General features: G+C 44.4%; 1 protein-coding gene across 1 annotated transcript in view; it reads right to left on the bottom strand.

Annotated features, from left to right (window-relative positions):
* Nucleotides 1-5,316: 5,316 nt before the first annotated feature.
* TMC2 (transmembrane channel like 2) overlaps nucleotides 5,317-27,151 on the bottom strand; it is a 55,437-nt gene continuing 33,602 nt past the window's right edge. Inside the window, exons 11-19 of the mRNA XM_026012269.1 lie at nucleotides 26,170-26,349; nucleotides 24,535-24,684; nucleotides 22,359-22,487; nucleotides 19,765-19,832; nucleotides 18,668-18,907; nucleotides 12,200-12,325; nucleotides 10,240-10,318; nucleotides 9,032-9,149; nucleotides 5,317-5,534 (exon numbers count right to left, since the gene is read on the bottom strand). Of these exons, the coding sequence (XP_025868054.1) occupies nucleotides 5,317-5,534; nucleotides 9,032-9,149; nucleotides 10,240-10,318; nucleotides 12,200-12,325; nucleotides 18,668-18,907; nucleotides 19,765-19,832; nucleotides 22,359-22,487; nucleotides 24,535-24,684; nucleotides 26,170-26,349 (1,308 nt within the window). The remainder of the gene's footprint in view (nucleotides 5,535-9,031; nucleotides 9,150-10,239; nucleotides 10,319-12,199; nucleotides 12,326-18,667; nucleotides 18,908-19,764; nucleotides 19,833-22,358; nucleotides 22,488-24,534; nucleotides 24,685-26,169; nucleotides 26,350-27,151) is intronic.

Genomic DNA, 27,151 nt, shown 5'->3' with positions numbered 1-27,151 from the left:
CTGCAGGGGCAGCAGGTCGGAAGGGGAGTTGTGGGTTTCCCTGGGCGTGTTCCAGGTTCAAGCTTGAAAGCCATGTGGCACCTGGGGCCATTCCTTTCTCTGTGGAGCTAAACTGTGCATTCACCAGGAAGGATCAAACTCTATAGCACCTACTCCTTTTTTATGTGGCCCAGCCTGGGGCTCACTGTGTCATTTTGCTTTAAATTAACCCAGAGTTTTTACTCCTGGCAACACTAATGGGGAACTACGGAATTTGAATGGATTTTTAAAGTTCTGGGTAGTTGGGAGAGCTTCGTGAAAGGAAATTGTGTGAAACAACCACAAGATGGCGGCACTGTACACTCATTTCTAGAATGGAAATGCCTCCTGTGGAATTTGAAAGACTTCCAGGAATTCCTTGGCCCTCTTCTCAATTGTGGAAAGAACCCTTGCAACAGCCTTTGGTAACAAGTTACACATATATGCAATATTTATTTCCACAGACTCAGAAGAATGAAAAGCATCCAAGGAAGATCCTCGAGCTCAGCATTACTTGTCATTTTGGTTGCAGTTTGTGAAGCCCACAGTAATTAGGATTATAGGGTAAACATTTTGTTCAGCCAGTGCCGTTTGAGTTCAGAATCTGAGCCTGAGGGATGTTTGATCTTACCCATGCCTGTGATCATATCTGTTATTTATGAGCGAATAGCATGGTGCTTGCTTAGTCTTACATGTGTCAACTTGTAGAACCTTCATAACAGAATTTGGAGGTGAGGTTTGTATGGCTCATTTTGCAGACATGGTTCAGTGATAGAGATGTCTGTATGCTCTATATCCCTCATCTGCCCCATCCATGATCTTGGGACTTTATTCATGTTTTCCAAACTAATACTGCATTGAAGAATAAATTATCTGGCACAATGCTGCAGAGAGCTGTCTATAATTAGCAATCCTCAACACTCAAAAACAAGCCAAACTTACAAAATTGGATGGCACTCACACACCTGCTGCCTTTGCCCTTGAAGACTGTATTTTGGTTTTGTTCCCAAGGAACAAAAAGAGTCCTAAGGGACTCTATCCTTAAGTTCTAAAGCTATCCTGGAAACAGCACGTGGGATTATAAAATATTCATCTGATAATCTCTGTCTTCTATCTGCAAGGCTTAGTCCATTTGCATTTATTTTGATTCCTGATACATTGTTTTTTTAAAAAGATTATTTATTTATTTATGATAGAGAAAGAGGGTGTGAGCAAGAATACAAATTGGGGTGGGGAGCAGAGGTACAAGTAGACTTTTCGCTGAGCAGGGAGCCCAATGTGGGACTCAGTGTGGGACTCAATGTGGCACTTGATCCCAGAACCCTGGGATCATGATCTGAGCCGAAGACAGATGCTCAGCCACTGAGCTGCCCAGGTACCCCTACTATATTCTTTTCTATCATCTCACACACTTTATATTCATTGTGTTGTTTTTTGTTGCTTTGCTTTCTTCTTCCTCTTTCTTGGAGGTACTATTAACTGAAGATTACTTTAAATTAAAATTTTCCATTTGAGGTTTCTGGAATGCACAATTTGTGTGGGAATTTAGGTCCTCTGTGTGAGGGTTGCCTGGTGGATATAAATTCTCGGGGGAGATTTTTTCTCCCCACTTTCTGCCAAGATCCAAAGAGACAAATGTCCCTTTCTGCAATGTGGGTTTGTTTCCTATTATCCCTTACAGGAACTCTGATGTCCCAGCTTTGGGTGGAGCTCTACAGAGTTTACTGGGTTGAGGGTCACCAGCATGGTGGACCCTGTGGTTACCTGGCCTAGCTCTCCCTACTGGCTAGTGCATCACTCCCCAGTTTCTGTGAGTATGCAAGTCAGGTGAAGGAGTATGCAAGTCGCCCTTGATCCTCACCAAAGTTGTATTCCTACTTATCTGAGTCTGTGTACAGTGGAGTTCTTTTTTTTTTAAGATTTTATTTATTTATTCATGAGATACACACACACACAGAAGAGAGACATAGGCAGAGGAAGAAGCAAGCTCATTGCAAGGAGCCTGATGCAGGACTCAATCCCAAGACCCTGGGGATCATGATTTGAGCTGAAGGCAGACATTCAACCACTGAGCCACCCAGGCACCCCAACAGTGGAGTTCTTTATGGACATTGAGTGTGTTGATTATTAGAAATGAAAAGATCTGACTGCAAAAATAGCCTTTGACAGAGAAAATCCAGTGTCTGTATCATTTTCTCCCAATGAGAAATGCACAAACTAGGGTAATATCAGTAAAGACATTGGGTAGTTCTCTGGATAAATTGTTAAATAGACTTTGTATTTCAAATCACTTTTAGGTGAGCTGAGGAAAGAAAGAAGGAGAGAGAGAGAGAGGGAGAGAAAAGGAAGGCAGGAGAGAGGAAAGAAGAAAGTGTGATCTTCATGCCTGATGGCTCCTGGATAGGCTGAATAGCTAAGTGGTGAGGTGGAATGAGCTGGTGGGTCAAACCCAAGAATGCAGATATGATGGGACTGCTTTCTAATAACATGTCCCAGCTCTAAAGCCACACCACAGCAACACCCTTCCCCTCTTATCCATGCATTCTTCCTCTACCTGTCTCTCTGGTTCACTGGAAGTTTTCTGTACTAATTCTCTGATGGATATTTCTTGAAAAATCTTTAGAGTCGTCTTGAGAGAGTTCTCACAACTATTTGAATTGGGAAATGTCCTGTTAAAATATGTCCACAAATTCTTTGATAACCCCCTTCAAGAGATGGAGCCTAGTTCTCCTTCCTGTGAGTGTGAGCTATACTTAGTGACTGAGTTCTAGTGGATAGAAAGTGGTAGGATTGATGGTGTAACTTCTGAGACTAGGTAATAAAAGGCATGTGGCTTTCCCTTTGTGTTCTCTCTCTCTCTCTCTCTCTCTCATCACTTGCTGTGGGGGAGACCAAGTGCTGAGTTGTGAGGACACCCCCGCAGCCCTATGGAGAGGTCCATGTGGGGAGTACTCAAAGACTTCAGTTAATAGCCAGCAAGGAATGAAGCCTCCTGCCAATAGCAATATGTATGAATCATCTTGAAAACAGATCTTTTAGTCCCAGTCTAATCCTCCAGTGCCTGTAGCCCCACCTGAGATCTAGAGCAATACCGAGAACCAGCAAAGCCACTACCAAATTGTTGGCCCACAGAAACTGTGTGAGATAATCTTTCTTTCTTTTCTTTTTCTTTCTTTCTTTCTTTCTTTCTTTCTTTCTTTCTTTCTTTCTTTCTTTCTTTCTTTCTTTCTTTCTTTCTTTCTTTCTTTCTTTCTTTCTTTCTTCTTTCTTTCTTTCTTTCTTTCTTTCTTTCTTTCTTTCTTTCCTCTCTCCTTTCTCTCTCTTTCTCTCTCTCTTTCATTTTATTTATTTATTTATTTGACAGAGTGAGAGAGCACAAGCAGGGGGAGCAGCAGGCAGAGAGGGAGAAGCAGGCTCCCCACTGAGCAGGGAGCCTGATGCGTGGGGCTCGATCCCAGGCCCCTGGGATCATGCCCTGAGCTGAAGGCAGACACTGAACCACTGAGCCACCCAGGCGCTCCTCAGTGTTTATTTCTTTAAGCTGTTAAATTTTGAGAATAATCTGTTGTGCAGAAATAGACAACAAAGACATTCCCTCACATAAAATTGTGCATCAACAGAACAGGATAATGTGTTTGTGTCTATGGTGGGTGTTGAGGCATTTTGGTAGCCATCAGAAGCCTGATAGTGATCACAAGGAGGCTGATGACTCAGGCCTCTCTTGTTCCCCACCCCAGGGACTGGCATTACCTAGGCAGGTGGTCTTGAAGGCCACGTGTCACATGGTGACCATTTTTGGGCCTCTTGGTTGGGTAGGTTATCTGGATCCCCATGTCAGGGCATCAGGCAGGTAAGGTCAGGGCCAAGGTGTGTCCTCCCAGAAGAAGACATGACCCACAAGAGTTCTGTATTGGGGGTCAGACCTGAGTTCCACGCACAGGAGGCACCTGCAGCATTTTCTTTAGCCTCGCCTGGAGATGGACAGGGGGCAAAAGAACTGGTCTGTTTCTCCTGGTCATGTGTTCCCATTCCCAATCCATTCTAGGTCATGTGTGAAGTGCTGGTGCTGGGGTGAGAAGGGGAAGGAATTGAAGGGGAGCCTGGGAATTATTTTAATTCATAGCTTATGAAATTTCTATAAAATATCCATCTCTCCACCAGGACTTTGTCTGACTTTCAGGGTGTAGGGGATTTTCCTGAGAACCCCTGGGGCCATGGTTGGGAGGTGGGCGGGGGAGAAGACTCCCTTTAGGACACTCAGAGACATGGCACGAGATGATTCTAAAGTTATATTGCTCCCTGGAATCTGGGAACACGGGGCAGAGGAGAGGAGGACACCACCTGTAGGACACCTGCACCGTCAGAGTCCTAGACAGTGACTTGCACGCTGCTGAGCCTTTGTCCTTATTGCCAAGGCCCTCGCAATGTCTGGCCTCCTTGGCTTGTGCCCCCCAGGAGACGTTCTGCATCAACCCATGCCATGACACTAGTTGAACATAGAATTGCCGGAGACAAGGCTCTGCATTGCACCATTTGCAAACCCCTCAGAGAAACCGTCTTCAACATTCCTTACACAAGAAGCAGACTATTAAATTCCTTTTTGATCTGGTATTTGAGAAGGATTTTTCTGCCCTGAGCAATCTAAATTGTCTTCAATTAGAAGAAACACTTGCTCCTTGCCTTGCTGCTAGAAGACACCAGTGCGTTTTTTTGCTGCTTAATGGCATCAGCTCCCCTCAGGCTGGGTTCCGGGGGATAATCATCTTCCTACTCACAATGGCTGGACTTTGGTTCACTACCTTTATTTTCAGTGGCTTCTTGTACCTTTTATTTAAACTACTTCATCTCCTTTGGATAGAGGCCATAGTTAGGAACATGGACTCCTCTGTATCTTCTTCCCAGTTAATAAGATGAACAGAAACCAGTGTCCTGAATGGGTGCCATGAGAAAAGTCTGTGGTGGTGGTCATGGCCTTCTCCTTCCTCCCAAGTCTGGAGCTGAGGGAACCATGGTGAATCTAAGGTCCAGAGCTGCCTGAACCAAGATACTGGGAAGAGGGCAGTGTATGGGGAGTGGGGAGACTCAGCCCCCCTAAAGAGTGGATGAAACCATTGTCCGAATGTTGTGGTAGCCAACAAGTGCCTGAGACTAAGTAATCAAACTTTTCACATTCAATGAGAAGAGAGAGAATATGCATGTGTGGGAGAAAAGAGAGGAAGAGAGAATATTGTTTTGGGTGTGCGAGCTGGTGGGGCCGAAGGATCAGCCCCAGGATGGTGTTTGTGTGAGTCCCAGCTGTCAGTGGGGAGATCTCTGAGCACTCTTTCCAGAGGCTGACCTCCAAGGATGAGTCTGAGGCTGAGCATGGCCAGAATCTGGTCTGAAGCCAGTAGGCCGAGCTACAGACAGGCACCGGGAGGCAGGCAGCGTGGTCCCACTGGCAGAACCAAAGGTCCCAGGATCCTTGGCCTTCTTGTCTGGGGTCTGGGTTTGGCTGGCACAGTGAGGCATCATCCCTGGAAAAGGAAGCAAGATAAGAATGAGGATGCAGGAGAACTTGTCTCGGTTGCCTAGTATGGAACTGGAGCCCTCCGGAGCTGGCCCACTTATTGTGTGGATTCCAGTCCCATGTGGAAATGTGAGAATGGTTAGATGGTCCTCAGGCCTAAAAACACATCTGCTGGAGGAACATACTCTACTGGCTGGAGAGCTAGATTTTAGAATGCTGCCCTTAAACTGGACTCTGCGAGCCTGGCTTTTCTGGAGTATTAGAGTTGGGACAACAGTACGAGTCTCCTAGATGGCTTCCAGGATCATATATGATGCTGGAAGGGGCCATGTAACCTACATGGAATCACATCTAACTTCTAGGGCTTTCGTTAATAGTTTCCTTCCCTTCCCCTAACTCTGACCTCAGGGTGATTACTGATTTGCTCCTTACCAAACCCAGTTCCTGAGACACAGAAATGGACTAGGTTTCCATGAGGGGTGAATGTGGCATGTGACTGATGTGCCCACTTCCACGTGTGTCCTCTGGGCTCTTCCCCTCAGACCAGTCCTGGAGCAGGCGGAGGCACAGGGTGGAAGGAGCCTGTGTCCCTGTGGTGTCACCAGGGAAGGAAGTGACTGTCAAGTGGAAACACCCAATATAGACTTTAGGTTGAGTGAGAAGTAAACCTTCATTGTGTTTGAGTCATTAGTTGTTTGGGCCTGTTTGTTATAGTAACTGGTATCATTCTAGCAACCACTTCAAGAAGAGAAGCTCAGTGAGGGCAGCCATGGAGGCCATTGGAGTTTTTCAGATGAAATTCTGGCTGTCTTCCTAGGCTCTCTCCCATGGCCTACTCCCACTGATGTGTTCAGATCACACTAATTTTTAAAAAAATTTTATTTATTTATTTGAGAGAGAGAAAGAGAGAGAGAGCACAAGCAGGAGAGAGGGGCAGAAGAAGAGGGGGAAGCAGTAGCATAGAGCATAGAGCCCCATGCAGGACTGGATCTTAGGACCTCAGGATCAAGACCTGAGCCAAAGGCAGATGCTCAGCTGACTGAGCCACCTAGGCACTCCAGGTCACACTACTTTTTTTTAAAAAAATCAAACGCTGCAGTGCTGAGTTAAGCAGTAGAAAACTCAAAGTGCTTTAGATCTGTACTAAAAACTTGAATTTGGGGAAGGGCAAACTTTAAAGCAGCAGGGAGTTGAGCTGGGCAGGGATGGGTGGGTCAGAGGGACAGGCACATCGGGACTGTATGGACACGAGATGACCACTGTCAAACTGGGGTAAGTCCCCTGGTTTCTCTCTCTCTCTCTCTCTCTCTCTCTTTAAAGATTTTATTCATTTATTCATGAGTGACACACACAGAGAGAGAGAGGCAGAGACACAGGCAGAGGGAGGAGCAGGCTCCATGCAGGGAGCCTGATGAGGGACTCGATCCCGGATCTCCAGGATCACTCCCTGGGCCAAAGGCAGGCCCTAAACTGCTGAGCCACACAGGGATCCCAGTCCCCTGGTTTCTCACAGAAGACATTTTGTGCACCTACTTTTTTCCCTTCCCTACTTAAGTCTGTTGGTGTCCAAATACGTCCATTCCCTTTTCTCATTTTTGTTGGTGATACTACAGCAAACATTGCATTCACTCCATTTCCTGCCCTGTGTGGGAAAATTAGGTGATTTCAAATATTTTCTTTTCTTTTCTTTTTTTTTAACTTATTTATTCATGAAATCCAGAGAGATAGAGAGAGAGAGAGAGAGAGAGGCAGAGACACAGGCAGAGGGAGAAGCAGGCTCCACGCCCTGGGCCGAAGGCAGGCACCCAATCGCTGAGCCACCCAGGGATCCCGATTTCAAATATTTTCTTCAGCTTCACGGTAAGCTGCCAGCCAGCGGCTCTTCTGCATTTTATCCCTGAGCCAGTCTTGGAGGGCATCGACGGGCAGCCAGCCAGTTTGACCAACAAAACATCTGTGGCTTCGAAATGTGTTCCATATATTTTGGGAGACTCACTAGGGACAGGTCTTATTTTGACACAGACTCCTTGTCCTCTTTTTGCGACATCCACTTGTTTTCTTGCTACTAACGATTCACTAGTCATTTGTTACTATTCCAGGAGCAATACTGACACTGACAAGTATTCCAATACCAACACGGCATTTGCCAGGGCTGCACACCGTGTCCCTTTGTCCTTCTGGCCTGCTTCCACAGCCATTTCTGCCACTGTTGGACCTCAAGAATTAAAAATAAGCCAATGGAGGATGTTCATCTTGCAGGGAAATGCTGCCATGCAGTTAAATTATCTATTTCTGTGTGCTTTGTGTGTGTGAGTGTGTGTGGTCTTGCCTATATGTCATAAAGGCATCAAATAAATAATACAGTTTCTGCACTAAAAATTCAAACTCCTGAACTGTCGGCCATTTCTTGTGTGTTTTGTTCATTTCCTGCATCAGAGGTCAAAATCACAGCAAATCGATGTGGTTTAATTTTACAATAGGGCCAACCTTTAAAACTTGGGGTCATCTCAGAGATGGTCTGTTTTGATTCAACGTTTCCTCTTTCAAGGTGGAGAGGGTCTGTGATCACTCCCCTTTGAAGCCTGTGACACTTCCCTTTTCTTTTTCTTAAAGATTTTATTGATGTATCAATAAGAGACACACAGAAAGAGGCAGAGACATAGGCAGAGGGAGAAACAGGCTCCCTGTGGGGACTTGATCCTAGGACCCCGGGATCACGACCTGAGCCAAAGGCAGACGCTCAACCACTGAGCCACCCAGGTGACCCACCCTGTGACACTTTCTTTGGAACATATGTGGCCACTTCTCATCCTTTTATTCCAGATACTCCAGTGTTTCTCTTTTTTAAAAGAGAATATAAACTGGTTCTGTTACAAGTAGCAGCTGCCAGATTCAAATTTATTTCTCCTCCTGAAGAAAACATTCAAAATGACACAGAGAACAAATGCTTCCTCCATCCTCAGGTGGCTGTGACCCATGTCAGCCAACCCCTCCGAGCATCCCAGAGGCATCTGGGCGAGGACACCAGCAGCGCTCCTATATTAGGTTAAATAGATATAAAGAAGATATAACAGGGGACTGTCAGACTCAGGAGAGAAAGCGAAGAAGATGAAATCATTTCAGAAAAGAAGGCTGAATTGTGGCCAATGTCCAGAGTCACCGTAGACAACGCAGCGAGAGATTTGGTGGGTAGAGGTGAGGGAGATGGCCTCGTGGGAGAAGTGGTGGTGCTCCCCTGTTTCACAGATACTCCTCCCACTTCAGAGTCATGGGTTCTCTCCCTGTGCCAGGACCCTGAAGCTCACCTCTTGCATAATCCCGCCTCATTCTTCCCTCCCCATGAGGTAGGACCTATGACTGATTCTTAGCTTAATGTGCCTAACTTCACACAGCTAATTGTCAGAATTCTGACTTCATCCCAGCTCCACCTGATTTCTCAGCATATGCTCTTTCCACCTTTCCATGTGGCCTTGTAAAAAGTAATCATCATGAAATAGTATTTACCTTCTTTCGTGAGTGGGAGCTGGGTAGCATTTTGGGAGGTGCCTTGAGCTGTGTCCTCTGAATCTCTGCCTGTAGTTCTGCCCGTGACAGATTTGTGGCTCTTCTCAACTTCGCGGAGCTGCAGGAAAAGGATGAATGGTTCTCAGGGGAATGGGTGTCTGAGGCTCAGAGCCCTGGATGGTGAGATCTAGGGTACAAGAACGCTGTCTTTGGTTCTTGGTCACTACCTTACATAGCCAGTTCTTTTTTTTTTTTTTTAAGATTTTATTTATTTATTCATGAGACACACTCACACACACACACACACACACACACACACAGAGGAGAGAGAGGCAGAGACACAGGCAGAGGAAGAAGCAGGCTCCACACAGGGAGCTCAATGTGGGACTCGATCCCGGGACTCCAGGATCATGCCCCAGGCCAAAGCCAGGTGCTAAACCACTGAGCCACCCAGGGATCCCCACATGGCCAGTTCTTGGTCCACACTGCCAATGGTTAGAGAGGGCAGCTTGAGACTCAGATTCGCACAACATTTGAAGGAGCATCTGGCCAGGGGAGGACAGAAACCATGCCAGTCCTGCCTTTCAAGGTTTTCTGTATCTGGGCAAGAGGATGGTGAGATTAGCAGAGGAGGATGTAGATGGGGAGCTGGCTGTGAGGCAAATGAGACTAGTTCCGGGGGAGGGAGTGAGGAACAAGGAGGACAGGGCTTAGAGTGGGGTGGGGTCTGCCCTTTACCCCATGAAGGAGGCGGGTGGGCGCTGGGAGAATGGAAGAGAGCTGTCAGAAGTCAGGTGGTGTGGAGAGAGGCTGCCTGCGTGGGGCAGGGGGCTCAAGAGACCCTTACACCATGGGCACAGCTCTGTGTCATTCTGACATTATTTTCTCTAGTATTTTTGTATTAGTTTTAACCTATAAGGTATTATTGGGGATACTGGCTTTACTATGTATGAACATTGCTTGAGTCCATTGAATTTCTCCTGTTCTTTGGCAACCTCTCCAAATTGAAGTCATCATTATTGTGTGCCCCCAATAGCCTCAGAATATAAATGCATGTCATTTAGTCTTATAAGGCTTCCTATAATACAGATGGTTTGGGATCTGGTTTAGAAGGAAGCCATTTAGATAATATAACTGGACTCACAGAGCAAATTAGCAAAAACCAAAAACATGACATCTTTTTGAACAAAAGCTTCCGACAGACTCACCGCTTGGATTTTCTTTCTCAGCTGGGCATTAGCTCGGGAAAGGCTTTTGGAAACCGAGTTCAGGTAGTAGATGGCCAGGCTGCAAGAGAAAAGGGAGCCTCCTGTGATCCTGCAGTTTTGGAAAATGACAAGAGCTGGACTCCTTCTGGAGGAATCAAAGCAGGCTTCCTGGAGTAGGTTGCCTCTGGGCAGGGTAAAGAGACATCCTACTACTATCCTAAGTTCCCTTCTTAATTTAGAGAAGGTTCTGGGCACCTTGCTTTCTATTTTATTAAATGTGGAAATGACACACACATTTCTAGCTCTCAGAGTGCTCAGTAAAGGTTGGCTAAAAGAGTCATCTTTCTTGGAAATCTGAGACGTAGGGGAGTGGCAGGGTTTCTTGAAAGCAGAAGAAGCTGATTATGCATCCTGGGTAACTGCTCTGGGTCAGGCTCTGTGCTATGTGCATCCCACTCCCTGGATAAACTGTGATTTAATCATACTGCAGAGCAGACTAGAGCTGTTAAAGTGTGGGCTCACGTATCCACATGGATAAATTCCCCAAACACAATGTTGAGTGAGGAAAGCTATGTAGAGTGCACCATTCCCGAAAAAACGTAAAGCCCAGAGAAGGATAGTGCACATGCACATGACGAAAACACCAACCTATGGGTGGAAATGATTACGATGAATTCTAACAGTGGTTACCTTTAGAGAGGAAGGAAGACAGCAGGATTGGGAGGGCACTTGAAATGTATGCATAACATTTGTTACTTGGAAAAAGACAGATCTGAAGCACATAAGGCAAAATATCAACATTCGTTTACTCTTGTGATTGCATTCACGGTTGTCTGTACTTTTCTGTATGTTAGGAATATTTCCCAATTTAAAAAGGCATGCCAAAACAGGATTTTATAAAGAAAGACACCCTCAGGGCACCTGGGTGGCTCAATGGTCGAACATCTGCCTTCGGCTCAGGGTGTGATCCCAGGGTCCTGGGATCAAGTCCCGCATCAGGCTTCCTGCATGGAGCCTGCTTCTCCCGCTGCCTGTTTCTCTGCCACTCTCTGTGTCTCTCATGAATAAATAAGTAATATCTTAAAAAAAAGAAAAACAACCTCATATTTTCATTAGTACGTTTTCGTTGGTGGTAATTCCAATTCTCGCTTCCCACCTTCTTTTCTTTCTTCCCCTGTTCCTTCCTTGAACATCTGTTGTTTCCCTCCTCGGCTCTAGGCCTGGGGCTGGTGTTGGCAATACAGAGATCATGAAACCCACCCAACCATCCTCCAGGGTTTTTCAGACTTTGGTGGGAGGGAGAGTGGTGAACGAACCAAATGAACCTAGCAAATGCACCTAGCACAACCAAGGACAGGCTGAACCAGCCCCTCTGTTTTCGTAGAGACCCAGTGCCCAGAGGTCTTTAACATTTCTAGTGAGTGTTTAGGAGAGTGTTGCAGATACTGGCAGTGCCCATCCGTATTCCTTAGATCCCGCTTTCGGTGTGCTCCCTGTAAGACTTAAAACTGCCAGTTCCTTTCCTTCTGTGCCTGGAGCTTCCCTTCCAACTCGTACAGAAACCATTCTACCCATGAAGGTAGCTGACCCAAACTGCAACAAACCAACCTCTCTCTCCCTTTATGTTTTCCAGTCCTACCCAACCAGTGAGCCCTGGGCGCCGGTCTACAAATGCCCTGTCCCCCACCCTTGAACAGGATAACTCTGAGGCACACCGATTCCCAGAGTTCCCCAGCAGGATTAAAGTCATCCCAGTGGTCATGACCTTCTTGTTCCTCCCCCATCTCACTGCCCTCTCTCCCTCCCCAATTAACTATCTGCATTTGAATCTTTGTCTCCAGATCAGTTTCTAAGAAATGTAGATTAATTAAGAGAGCAGGGAAAGAAAGATCTGCCAGGGAAGCCTCAGGTGTAAGGGGAGGTTGCCACGACGCAGAGCCGTGGGCCCTCACTAACTTACAACATCAGCAGGATGGCGGGGATGATCAGGCCAGGGTTGGCAAGGAAAGCAAAGATCTTGCCCAGGAAGGTTGGAAAATCGTTTTCAATCGTCTCTTGGATGACATCATACATTCTGTTTTTCCCACTGTAAAGAGGAGAGAACACATGACAGCACAGTACGCAGCTCATGTGGCACAAACACCTGTGGCCCACGCCCCTGTGAATCCAAAGCTGCCACTCCCCACTGCTTTCCTGGAAGAACCAGAGCTCTGCTCCATAGGAACTGCACATAAAAATGCCCCATAAGAGGCTGCCATTTGGCTGTATCTTATAGCCGGGTCAATGCCCGGGCTCATCAGCATCATGTCCTTGGCACCTGAGAACTCAGACTACATTGGTCTCCTGTGTCTGACACCTTTTTCAGCAGGATGAAAATGGAGTTTCTACTATACTCTCATGGGAGAAAGTTGCCTGCCATATGGCTGTAAAATCAACATGGAGCTCCCTCTGGCTCCCCAGGGCATGGAAAGAGTTCTCTAGAGGCTTCTGTAAGAGATAACCTTATGGGGCCACTCAAAAATACCTACAATTGTCTTTAGATTACAGTTTCAGGAGACTGGACCACCTAGGACAGGCTCCTGGAGAGGTCACAGCAGTAATCTTGATTTTCTTCCAATACCTAAGAACCATTATGAAGACTGACCTCCCAGAGACTAGGGTCCTCTGCTTGGCTTTGGTGAGTCCTTTCAGTGTCAAGAAATGGACTTTAGGGCTTGAAATTCCATGTTCAAAACCTTGCTCCTTCATCTATTAGCTGTGGGACACCCTGGATAATTTACTTATTCTCTTTCTGCCTATTTTTATCAGTTCCCTGGCTTTCCCCATTAGAGCTGTATTGTCCAGTGGAGCTATTAAAATAGAATAATAATTTTAAAAATTACTTAAAATTAAATAGAACAAAAAATTTGGTTTTTTAGCCTCACATTTCAAGTGCTCAGTAGTCATGGGACTAGTAGGTACTATTTTTGCAGAGTAGATATGGAATGTTTTTATCACATAGAAAATTTTATTAGACAGTGCTGCAGAGGTTTCATATCTTCAGCCAAGATACTGAACATTTCTCTGCCCTAGTTTCCTCATCTATATAATATAATATAACAATAATATAGCAGAATATGGTATTGTAAGTATAATAATAGTATTTTCCTCAGAAGATTGTTTAGAGGGCATAGATACAAATTTATATAAAATATTGTGGGGGTGTCTGAGAGGCTCAGTCTGTTAAGCATCTGCCTTCGGCTCAGGTCCTGGGATTGAGCCCCAGGTTGGGCTCCCAGCTCAGCAGGGAGTCTGCTTCTCCCTCTACCCCTCCGCCTGCTCATGCTCTCTCTCTCTCAAACAAACAAACAAACAAACAAGTAAATAAATAAATAAATAAATAAATAAATAAATAAATAAATAAAATCTTTAAAAAATCTTGTGTATGAGGCCATCAAATTATAAGTGCCCTCCAAAATGTTGCAACCAGAAACTTCATTTTTCTCTTCTGTAAAGTATTGAGTAAGGATTGGCAAAAAATGGCCCATGGGCCAGATTTGGCTTGCTACTTGTTTTCACATGGCCTGAAAATGAAGCATGGTTTTTCTGTATTTAAATGATTGGGAAAAAAAAGAAGAATATTCTGTGATTTATAACAATTGGAGTAGGTAATTTAAACTTCAGTGTCGGTAAGTAAAACATTACTGGAACACAGCCATGCTTATTCACTTAAATAGGGTCTATAGTTATTTTGGTGTTCTAGTGGCAGACATGGAATTGTTGTGTCAGAGATCATTTGTGGCCATCTCAATGCTTAGCACTTTTTTTAAAAAAAGGTTTTATTTATTTATTCATAAGAGTCACAAAGAGAGAGGCAGAGACACAGGCAGAGGGAGAAGCAGGCTCCCCAAGGGGAACCTGATGTGGGACTCGATCCCAGGACTCTGGGATCACGCCCTGAGCCAAAGGCAGATACTCAACCACCGAGCCACCCAGGCATCCCAATGCTTAGCACTTTTAAGTGCCACGCATATCACCATATTATAACATTTAATTAATTAATTTTTTGTTATTATCAGTGGCCGCCTGTCCTGTAAAAACAAAAAAAGTGAATTTCACATGTTATGAAGTCACAGTTAAATGTGGGTTATTTTATCCTTGCATCATGATGTATTAGATGGTGTATTAGTTTCCAATGGGTGCTATAACAAATTGCCACACAGGTGACTTCAAACAATACACATTTGTTCTCTTATAGTTCTGGAGGCCAAAAGTCTGACATGTTTCACTGGGCTGAAATCAAGGTGTTGGCAGGGCTGCACTCCCTTCAGAGGGAGAATCTATTTCCTTGCATTTTTTCAGCATCTAGAACTTTATTCCTTGCACTCCTTGGCTCACGGCTCCTTTCTCCATCTTCAAGCCTGGCAACATTGAATCTTCAAATCTCTCTCTGCTTCCATGGTCACATCACTTTCTGTTCTTCTGTAGTCAGATCTCCCTGTGCCTCCCTCTTGTAAGGACATTCATCATTTAGGGCTCACCTGGATAATCCAGGATAATTTCTCCATCTCAAGATCCTTAACTTAATCACATTGGCAAAGACCTTTCTGCTATATAAAATAACATTCACAGGTTCCAGGGATTAGGATAATAACATCTTTGGGAGCCATTATTCAATCCATCACCATATGCTCTCTGGTCCTTGAAGATTCACATTTGTCCCACCAGCAAAATACATTCACTGTCATTCCTACATCCCCCAAAGTTTTGCAACTCATTAGAGTATCAACCCACAGTCCAAAATCTCATCTAAATATCATCAGCACAGAAGTCCCAAATCTCACCAGCTAAATCACGTATAGATCGATAAGACTCTAGGTATGATCGATATTGGGGTAAAATTCTTCCCTGTCTGTGGACCCATGAAACTAGAAAACAAGTTATTTACTCCCAAAATACAATGGTGGGTCAGCCCTAAGATAACAGCAAAAGCTGGCAGTGTTACTGCTCATGTGACATTCTTAAATACCTGATGGGTTTTCCGCAAATATCATGGGAATTCAGTCCATTAGACAAGAGGGACCCACACTGATCTTTCCCGGAGAATTCTGTCTCTGTGTTTGCCTTCTGCTGAGATGGTTGAGAGGATTCCAGCCACAAGCTTAAAAAAATCCTTAACTCATAATCATTTTCGTTTCTGTACATTTTTTTTTTGTCAAAAATAGAAGCTGAGTATTCTAACTTGTCCTACTGCACAGCAATTCAGTGGCTTAGCAGTAGTAAAGTACCATGGCAAGTTTTCTTCTCTGGTGGGAGATGTGTTGTCATGTCTGGTACAATGATGGATCCAGGCAGCAAAGGCGGCAATCTGAGCTGTATAACTGATGTTTGATGACTCTGAGATTCTGTTATGTGAGATATTATCACATAAAAAGTACTCCATCCTTTTCAATGGTGGATGTCTTACAAAAAATTATACTCTATTATTATCATATCTTGAATTTTGTCACTAAAAACTTTGTGCCCATTTGTTTCTCTTATTATACAAGTACTTACATGATATCCTTGATTTTGCCTCTTGATTCCCAAAGCCGAAAATATTTACCTTCAGGCTCTTTCCAGAAAAAGTTAGCTGGGCCCTGGTGTAGATAATGCTTTCCCCCTCATAGTCTTGTTATGAGTACCAGCCACCCCCAGCTTGGGCAGGGCCCAGGCTTAACAAACTCGTATATATGCCTTATTACAGAAATTAGCACCCTCCTTTAAGCACTTTGCAAATAATTTAGTAAATCCTCATAACAATCCTAGGAGGGAGGCACTGCAATTATTTCCATGTGATAGGCAATTAACTTGTGGTGTAGGGAGCCAAGGAACCTCTCACGATGATCCAAGCTTACTCCAGAGTCTACACTCTGAGTCAGGGGACTGAGAATTTTTTTTCCTGGAAAGAGCTGGATAATAAAGATTCTAGGCTTTGCAAACCAGATATCTCTGTTGGAGTGACTCCATTGTACTGTTGTAGTGAGAAAGCAGCCATAGATTATATGTAAGCAAGTGGATGTGACTGTGCTCCAATGAAACTTTATTTACAAAAAATTTACAGGACTCAACATTGCCCATCTCATCCATTTATGTTGTCTGCCTGGATCTGGTTGAAACCCTAAGTCCCTCCCTGCAAAAGTAAATTTTTGTGACCCAAGAGGTCTAGTCTGAACACTGACCATAAGCCAGGTGTTCACTTCTAGACAGTGAGAAAGGAAGAAAAATCACATCCTTGCGGACCTTACGTCCTGAGGAAGGAGACAGACAACAAACACAGTAAATAAACAAAAGGACTGGGATGCTAGCTGTTGATAAAGGGATGCAATAAGCAGAAACAATGATAAGAAGTGTGTGTGTTGGGCAGCCCTGGTGGCCCAGTGGTTTAGCGCCCGCCTTCAGCCCAGGGTGTGATCCTGGAGACCCGGGTCGAGTCCCACGTTGGGCTCCCTGCATGGAGCCTACTTCTCCCTCTGCCTGTGTCTCTGCCTCTCTCTGTGTCTATCATGAATAAATAAATAAAATCTTAAAAAAAAAAAAGTGTGTGTGTGTGTGTGTGTATGTGTGTGTGTGATATTTTAGTTAGGCTCTCCTGGGAAAGGCTCACTGACGAGGTGACCTTTGAAAAAACACCTGGAGCAAGCAAGAGAGAGAACAGCTGTAGAAACATCTGAGGAATGAACTTCTAGTTGTTGGTAAGTTTTGATCAGAAGGGTGACAGGAGGGTGGTGGCAGCCATGTTTCCTTCTGAGTCCTGTTTTTACGTTCCTTTCCGTGCTCCCTGGCTGTAGGCTGTCAGGGCCTCTCACGGTAGCCATGAAGCAAGGGTGGGGCAGATGATGAGGGCCAGGCAACCCATTCATGGGCCTCCTGTCTGAGGGCAGGTAGGCAGCCAGAGCAAAGTGGCACTGGCATTTGCATCCAGAGCTCAGCCATCCAAACCTTGCTTAGGAAGTCAAAAGAAGCTTCTATCACTTCTCTCATGTAGTTCTCCCTTCAGCCTGGCATCCCAGGCCTTCTACGGCTCAGTCCATTCTCCTATTCTAGACCTAGCCTTCCTTTCCTTCCCTCTGAACCCCTGTGCAGCCGGATCTCACTCCGCCGTGAGCACTCCACTAACGTCTCTGAGCTCCACCGCACTTGCTGGGGGGCAACGAGAATAGGGCTTTCTCTAGCTACGTCCCTTGTAAACAGAAAGGTGCTGGATCAGCATTTCCCCATGTGTTGATCCACATTGGTGAGCATGGAGCCAGGACTAGAGTGAGGTGGGTGAGGCCCTGGGATGCACAGCTGAAGGCACTACTCACTCGGAGGATTGTGCAAGTGCAGCATCGCCACATCACCAGCCTCACCTTACTCCCAGCCTCACATGGGTATTACATAAAGAAAGAGTCTGTGCTCAGTAAGGATGGAAACTTATGGCTCGTACATATTATCTTATTGCCTGATTCTTCTGATCCATTAATAGTGTGCCTCGAGCATTTCTAAGAGAGAAGGTGGCAGATAAAAGGGGCAGCATGTTCCAAACTGCTTGAACCACAGAACCAACTCCTTGTTATGGAGTAGAGAGATGGCTTTGTGTCCAGAGGGTCTCATGTTTGGAAAGAGAGCAGCAGGTGTATATTGTCTCTCAATGTACCTCCTTACATAATTACTTATTTCTTTATACAACACCCAGTCTCCTGAACTAGTCTGACTTATACTGAAACCCGCAGGGCTGACAAATGCTCTGCAGAGCATGGGGCGGGGGGGGGGGGGGGGGGCAGTCAAAAGTCTCAATTCCTGCTTCACATTTGAATGACACTTATAAATGTGCGGGTATTTCATCTTCAGAATATCCCCCGTTACTTATCCCATGGTAAAGGGAATCCAAGGCAGTAGATTATCCACATATTAAAAGGTCAGAGCTGCGCTGTCCAATATGGTAACCATCAGCCATGTGTGGAGATTTAAATTCAAATGAATTATAATGAGGGCAGCCCCAGCTTAGCGGTTTAGCACCGACTTTGGCCCGGGGTGTGATCCTGGAGACCCCGGATGGAGTCCTGCATCCGCTCTCTGCATGGAGCTTGCTTCTCCCTCTGCCTCTGTCTTTGCCTCTGTCTCTCTCTGTTTCTCATGAATAAATAAATAAATAAAATCTTAAAAAAAAAAAACCAAATGAATTATAATGATATAAAGAAATTCAGTTTCTTGGTCCTCATTTCAAGTGCTCAAAAGCCACACATGGCTGGTGGCTACCGTATTGGATCACGTAGAAATACATTTCCATCCTTGCAGAAAATGCTATTGAACAGCTCTGATGATTTGCTCAGAGCTCCATGGCCTTTTGCAGGCTGGTGTGACACTAGAACTGGACCTCTGAGCAGACTGGGAGAGGAGCTGCTCCCATGCAACCAAGACTGTGCACCTGAATGGCCCACAGTCAAAGGAGGGCGGGAGGGACATAATGGTGTAGGCCACTGGCAGGAGGCTGAGGAAGAGCACCAGCAGCAGAAGGCCCATGTAGAAGTTGCTGGATCGGGAGGCTTTGAACACACGTTCATGGGGAACGTTGCTGCTCATCACTGCCCAGCACTGGAAGTACATGGAGGTCAGCAGACGCAGCACATTGATGCCTACCAGTCCTGGAGCATAGAAGGAGCCCATCCTGGAAGGGTAGAAACCACACACCTGGTTGGCCCCATAGCAGGAGAGGCCAGGGAAGGATAACAGGGGGAAATGGGATTGATGGGTTAGGAGTATGAGGCCTAGCTGCTTTCCCTGCACATCCCAAGGGCAGGGGCCTCCCATTGCAGCAGGATGCTTACCACCAAGTCCCAGCCACCCATTCCTCAGGAGAAGGAGACCTCCAAGCTCTACTGGGCTGGCTTCTGGCCGGGATTTAACCACTGCCTCACCATGAGGGACCTAGCAAATTATTTGGCCTCCTGCCTGTTTCTCTGTGATCCCCCTAAAACAGCATTGCTGTTCAGAAATGGATCTGAAGTTCTTAAATGAAGAGAATTGGATGCTGGCTTGCAGTGAGCCCTTGGCCTCTTAAAAGTCTTTGGGTGAAATTTCACAGCCTTTTCTTCATCTCCCATCTCAGAGGAGGGAACCCTTTGGCTCCTCTCCTCCTCCTCTCCTTTCTGTTTTCTCCCTCCTCCTCTTTCTTGCCTTTCCTCCTCTGTTTCTCCTCCCTCTCTCCCTTTTCCCTCCTCCTTTCTCCTCTCTCTACTTCCTTTTTTTCTTCCTCCTTTTCATTCCCCCTCCTATCTTTCTGGTGTGTCTCCTATCTTTCTACATCCCCCTCCTTCCCTCTCTGTCCATGGTAGCACATGGGTGGGCCAGATACTGTCCTGGTTCTCATCTCATCGTCCTTCTATTTGTCATCCGAACGGAGGCAGTTCAGAGAGGCCTGAGGATTTTTCCAGCCTCTACCTAGCTAGGTGGGAGGCCAAGCTTGGCATTCCAGTTTTCTGACTTCCCCGAATCAGTGGTCCCCAGACAAAAAACATAGCTCACCAGATCATTCCTTGGTTGAAGATCAAGCCAAGTACATTTCCACTAATATCAAACTCAGCATAAGAGGGCTGCAGAGGGAGGCAGACAGAGAGAAAGGAAGTTGTTAGGCATCTGCCAGTCCCTGTTTCCAGCCAATTGGCTAAGTCAAGGCCTCTCCAAAGAACTTGGTCTAGTGACCAGATAGGAGCCTTGGATTCATGCTTCTGTTTCTTTAATATATTTCTACTTTTTGAGAAAAGTTTTGAAGTTCTCAAAGTTGAAAATTTTTCCAATGACTTTTTCAATTAAAAAAACAAAAGTGAGAATTTTTACTTTTTAGAGACCGTGGGCTGACAGTGTGTTCTTGGGAGGACCCTGGCCCCTCAGAGAACATTTTATCATTGCTCTAATCAGAAATTTACCTTGAAATTATAATAAAGGAATAAATATAATAAATAACCAAATGCAAACATCTAAACGAGGAGTCAAATACAATAATAGCTTTAAAAGGAAGCAAGCAAACAAAATAACTAAACCACTCCTCCAGTTGTCTTTTCTCCTTCTAGTTTTCTTCTAGTCTGAGTGCAGTTCATTGAAAGGAAAGAGCTCAGCCAGATTCAGGTTTTCAGAATGACTCTGATTTTCAGAATTTTGGAGATATGTCAACTATTTGAAAGAATGCAAAGTGTGTGAGCACTGGGGAGTTGGGGGTCCTCATGCAGCATGCTTAAACTAACTTTCCCATTTGTCCTCCAGAAATGGAGGTCAAGGGTGACAGGGATGAAGAGGAGCAAGTTAGGAGAGAGAGAAAGGAGAGTCAGATATGGATCAAAGGAGGAAATGTGCATATTCCAAATATGTGAAGGTTAAGCCTTGGGAATTTAAAATTTAACATTTAAAATTATTTTTAAAAACTTCTCATCTTCTGGGCTTTGTGTCCTGGTTAGGAAAATTGTCCTCACCTCAAGATTGTAACTTTATATATGCTTTTTTTCAGAAATTTATGATTTCATTTTTTGATGTTTAAAACTTTGATTTACCTACAATTTATGTGTTTAGGTAAAATGAATGAGAGGTACAGTCTCTCCCTCAATTAACCAGTTGTCTCTACCCTTTATCATATAATCCCCCCTCTCCTACTGGGTTAAAGGCTGTCTTTATCTTAAATTAAATTTCCACATACATTATTTCATTTATTTATTTATTTTTTTCATTATTTCATTTAGATTGTATTTCTGGATTTTCTATTCTGTTCCATTGGTAACTTTGCCTATTCCCTAGTACCAGTTGGAATTATTATAGCTTCATAATATGTTTTAAAATAATGGTAGGTCTAGTCCCTTTCATTTTGCTATATTAAAATTTTTTCCTGGCTACTTCCACATATTTATTTTTAGAATAAACTTTAGTATTATTTGGGGATTTTGTTGAACTTATAAATTAATTTGAGGGCAATGACATTTTAGCAGTCTCATGTTGTCCTATTAAAGATGGTGCCCTCTTTGAGTATAAGGTTCATTTATCCCTCTTCTCAGATGAGATTATGAAGTTTTCCTCACTGTGAGGAGGAGTTGAGTAGGCCTAAGTAAAATTGTGTCTGGTGACTAAAAGAAAAAAAAACTGACCAAGGCCAGGTACATACTGTAGGCCACAATGAAGATGACACAGGTAAACAAGATTTGGAGCTCAGGGAAGGGGAAGTGCCTCCCACCCGCCAACAACAGTGACTAATAAGGTCAGTGAATGAGGCATTGAGGAAGAGACATGCACAGTACAGATGAGGCCAGACATTCCACCATATCACAGAAGGCCACCACAGAGAGGAAATGGCACACATTTAGAATGAGCAGTTTCCCAGGTAGGCGGGGAAGAAGAGTATCCCAGGTGGAGGGAATGAGGACAAAGAGGTTTCTCAAAGCATAATCCAAAAGACAGCACCAATGGTTACTGTGTTCTTGATTTGTTCCAAGACTTTGTGAAACATTCATGTCCACATCTGCCCTCTTCCACCCCAGGATTTCATTAGAGTCTCAAAAATTAAGAGCTACCATTTCCAGGCTGCCTAGGTGGATCAGTTGGCTAGGGGTCTGCCTTCAGCTTAGGTCATGATCTCAGTGTCCTGGGATCGAGCCCCGAATTAGGCTTCCTGTTCAGCAATCCCTCTCTCTCTCCCTCCCCTTCAGGCTCGCTCTCTCTCTCTCTCAAATAAATAAATAAAATCTTTAAAAAAAAGAAAAAAGAACTACCATTTCCCCTTATCCACTTCGATTACCATTCCTATCCCTTACTCAGTGTGGACTTCAAGTATGGTGTTCCTTGCCTTCCCTAATGAACATCTGCTTGACACTGAAGCATGTGATCTACCTTTCCCAAGGCCAAATGCCTCCATTTCCCAGATAGAAGGTCATTTTGTTAATTACATGGGGGAAAAAGTGGAATTTCCTCTAGGAAGGCAAATATGACACTTAAGGGAAATACAGATAAAATGCTTCACTACTTCACAGAGCAGAAACTGGCATCAATTATCTAAACAAATGTCTATGAATGCATCCGACTATATCAGATAGGATGGTTGAGACGCCTCTCTGCGGGAAGTTCATGAAACAGTGACCTACAAATCCAGCCTCCAGGTCCCAGCACCAGCAGTAGTTCATGAACCGGACAAAACAAGCCCGCAGGAAGTCCCCCAGCAGGATGGTGATGTACGTTACCAGCATGTCAGACACTGTCAGCCTCATGAATTCCTGCAAGGGGGAGCACAGGAAAAGGGCATAGTCAGGGTCAAACCTTGCCCACTTCTCCCAATTGACTGGAGTCATGCAAAGTCTTCCCCACCCACCTGAATCTTCTCTGTGACCTCCTGGTTCTTGGTGGCAGAGAAGTAGTGCAGAAAAAGGACCCCAGGCTTTGGAAAATGCTTATTTTTAGGTCCCAGCTCTACAAGTTACCATTCATATTGCTTTGGAATAATCTCTGAGCTTCTCAAAGCTGATAATGATATCAACCTTACAGGGTTATTGGGAAGCTTAATGATTATGCATGCAAATTGCCTGGCACATTGGCAATGCCCAATGTATGGTAGTTATCAACATTATTGCAGAGAGAGGATCCGAAGGCTCCCTCCTTGCTTCCTCCACTTCCTCTGAAATGTAGCTGCCCCCAGCTAAGACTGAATCTGACCATCGTCCCTGGGGACAAGAGCTAGCCTTCTTCATCTCCTGCTAATTGGATTTTTGCCTTGTTATACAAAGATAATAATGCAGGTTTTTCATGAGGCACATAGTGGAAAGGCCAATAGCAAAGCTTTTCTCTGCTTTATAGAGTGTATATAATTTATTAATTAAAAAAATGGAAAAGATCTACCAGGCATCATCACAACCTTTAAGACATCTCATAGCCTTGGAGTTCCTGGGGAACACAAAGTCTGCTTTATTCATTTTTGTATCCTTCAAGATGATTAATGAATATTTGCTGGATAAACAGCTGATGAGTTTTCAGGTTTATTCCTCAATAAGAATTCAAGTTAATGCTCCTAAGTAAAAGACAAATCAACATGTATCAGGTCTCCAGTTACGTACAAGTTGATGCTCTGGGGCCTGGGGTGGAGGTGGTGGAGGATACAGGTGAGCAGGACATAACAGCTCAAATCTATCATTACTGACAAGTTCTGAAAGAGCTTTAATCAGTGTTGGGAACAGTGATGGGCATTCAAGGAGGAGGGCAAAGGAGACGCCTTCCAAGGGTGTGACATAGGAAATGAGAAATTCTATTGCAGAATATTCCAAAAGAACCATGTAGGTAATGAACTCTCTTTTGCCTTCTGAGGAGAGTGGGTTTTATTGACTTGAAGATGCGTTCTCTCTGTTACACCCTGTTATGGCTTTAGAAATGCAGGAGCTAGGGAAGTTGGATTGCTTTGTACATTAATGGTGGGGAGGATTTAAAGAGTATGAGGGAATCTGGATTGGAAGAGTGAGAAATGGTGAGTCTGAGCCCTCCAGGGAGGAATTGGGGAGAAAGGGCCCCCAGGGCCCCGTGGGAAGGACACCCTATCGCAGGAAAATATCTGCTGGTGGATTTAGAGGCAGTGTTGATGTGATATAATCCCTTTCTTCATTGTACTTCATTATCCTCAGTTAAAAACACTGCTGTCTAATGCTCTATGTGGTTGGATTCTTCAGGGAACCCATGAAGAAGTAATAAACTGCATCTCAGTGTGGTGACATATAAAAGAAAACCCTGTGCAGGAGGTGGAGTTGAGGAAAAGAGGGCAGCTGATCCCTAGGCAGAAACGTGAAGTATTTCTTCAAAGAAAGAAGGCAAAGAACATTAGCCTTTGAAGTCCATACTGTGTAAGCTACAGGAATGGTGGTGACAGTGAATAAAGAAAAATGGTAGTTGTCAATTTTTGAGATTAGTGAAAACCATTTATTTTCTTTACAAAAATGCACAGATGCATATATACACACAAATTCTGCATCCAAGTTTTAGGAGAATTTATTCCTTATTTCAGGGTGGAGAACCTCAGGTTGTCAGTGAAATCTGTAGTAAGATTCTAAATGAAATCAAATGGCATTAGATTGATGAATGGAGCAGGGAGAAAAATATGTGGGATGCTGAAAAAATTGGGAAAGAGAAAAGGTAGAACTTTCCTAAGAAATACTGGCTTGACATTTTGATGGCTTAAAAATAGAAATATCAAAAAAAAAAAAAAAAAAAAGAAATATCAAGGGAGGAATAACAAAGATCTGAGAACAGGGATCACTTTTGCAGGAGAGCATAACTACTCACAATGCCCACGGCTGTCTCCCAGCAAGAACCCCGGGGCACATCTGCAGGGTGCAGGGGTGGCCGGGGGACACTCTCATTCCAACCAGAGGAGTTGTAATAGTTAAACAGAGTCCAGTGAGTGATGTTCTTTATTGTCTCTTCATTAGAAAGCTAGAATGGAAGATGGAGATGTGGGGTTGGAAGGAGCCAGGAGTGGTCCAACTGTTTCCATGGGAACAATTAAAGCCAAAATATGGCCCCACTCTACCACCTAATCTCTGCCCTACCCCTCAGCAGTCTCTACAGAAGTGCCCTCCCCAGCCTTTCAGTCTATATAGGAAAGGGGGACATTTGGCTGAAGTCCTTGGGTCTTTTCCATGAAGTTATCTTTTCTAAGTTATTATCCATCTGTCTGTTCATCCATCCATCTAGTCATTCATTCTTCTTTTGAAAGTAATTTTTTTCAGGGTCTATTCTGGGCATGTAAGGCAATGGTGACACAAGAGTGAAAAAGAGAGACAGGCTTCCCTCAGAAAGTTCACAGTCTAGTAGGTGACAGAGATGAGCAGACAATTATTGAATAGAGTGATAAGATCTATGGGAAATATTCTCCAGGAATCAGGGAAATCCACCTCAGACCATGGGGGCCACAGAGAACTTCCTGGAGGTAGAGACATCTGAGACAAAACCTCAGGGAAGATTAGTCAACTAGCCATACATGGGGAGAAGGGTGGAAAGACAGGCAAGAGAAAATTCTGTCCTGTGGAGGAAATGTGAGGCTCAGGAGAGTGAAATAGTTCGCTGGAGTAGGAAGAAAGTCAGAGGTGAAGGTGGAGAGGTAGGTAAGGGCCAGATCCAGTTACTTCCATGCTTAGAACCTTCCAATAGTTTTCTGGTAACCTCAGGCAAAAGTTCATGCAGCTCAATAATGAGGAGGGTGGGTGGGGAAGAGGACCATCATCATCTGACCCTTCCCTTAGGTTCATTTTCCCCTTCTTCCCTCCACTACATTCGTGCCATCCTGTAGTTCCTTGTTTGCACCAGCTGTTCCCTCTGCTTTTTCCAATGTCTGGTAAGACACCCCAGTTGGGGCGGGAGAGATCTAGGGCCCCTCTTATGGCCTGCCATGATTCCCTGGGCTTGCCCCCAACTGAAGCACATGCCACAGTGTGCTGTAATAAGAATGAATAAGTCTGTCTCCCAGCCTAGATGGGAATATGCTTGGAATAGGACTAGTGTCTTGCTGTCTGCTCTATCCACAAGGCCTGACATAGTGGGTGGTCCATAACCGTCTAGTGAGGAGTGACGGAAAGTTGGGTAAACCTGACATATGTCAATGGACACTTACTTGGCTGATAAACATTTATGGCAGCTATGATACAATATAGGAAAGGCTGCGGATAAAATATTAAGGGTAACAAATGACATGTATACGATGTAAAAAACACTACCTAAGAAAAAGAGAGTAAAGACCTGCAGCAAAATATTAACAATGGTGGTCTTTGGGTCATAGGATTTTGGGGGTATTTTTTTCTCCATTTTACTCTTCACAACTTTCCAAAATTTCTTTAATTAATAGGAATCATGCATAAGGAAATTATAGTTGAAGAAGAAATTTGGTGGACACCAGGGATCGGGGGAGTTTATGGTCTTTACCTTGAGGTGAACATCATCCATCAGGGCCAAGAGAAACGTGTAGAGGTTCCCCAGGAAGAGTGCAAAAATGCGTCCTAGCTGCCACTTCAGTCCAATGCGTGGGTGATAATTCTCCAGGGTAGCAATGGTTTCAAACAAAGGGGGACAAAACATACCAAGCAGGGACATCACAATTTCTACCTAAGAAATCAGGAAGGCCTCTATTACTTGTGTCATCAACATCACTTGCTTGGCCACCATCTCTATACTACCCAGGGCCATACATTTCCATCTCCTTGTTGCCCCCTCCTCTGCCTCTGGAAATGTCCTTAGGTCATCACAACTTACTGTGTGACCTTGGCTAAGGCGCCATCATGCCTGGAGCATTCAGTGTATTGTCCCATACATCATAACTGCTCTGTGATTGCTTGTCATCATGATTGTTGCTATTAGTATTGATAAACTTCCTTTGAGAAATAAATGAGTTAACACGTAGAACAGTGCTTTGTGTTCTGTAAAAGTCATGAACTGGACAAGAGTCACCATGGTAGCTCTTATCTCAGGAGCATGGAAGACAGGAAGCTAAGATCACAAAAGGGAGCTTAAAGCAGAAGGATATAGTTAAGAGTATGGCATTTGGAGTCAATTCTCTGGGTTTGAGCCCCAGCTCTATCACTTGATGGCTTTGTAACTTAGGAAAAGTCACATAACTTCTCTGAGTTTCTTGTTTCTTCATGTGTAAAGTGGGAATGACAGTTCTTGTTGTGGGAGTCAGAAGAGATCTTGGACATAAGTCTCCCAGCCAAGAGCCTGGTAAGCACTAAATACTGGCTCCAATTTTGGTAGAATTTTGACTCATATAGCTGAACCTGACCATTGTAGAATGTGTGTGTGTGTATGTGTGTGTGTGTGTATGTGTATATATATATATATATATATATATAACTAAAACTGCTCATCTAGTGGAGAGTAAATCTTTGAACTGCTGACCAGAGTGCAGGTG

Source organism: Vulpes vulpes, chromosome 14 (assembly GCF_048418805.1).
Source record: "Vulpes vulpes isolate BD-2025 chromosome 14, VulVul3, whole genome shotgun sequence".
In the NCBI taxonomy this organism is placed as follows: domain Eukaryota; kingdom Metazoa; phylum Chordata; class Mammalia; order Carnivora; family Canidae; genus Vulpes; species Vulpes vulpes.
This window is presented reverse-complemented; position numbering and strand designations above follow the sequence as displayed.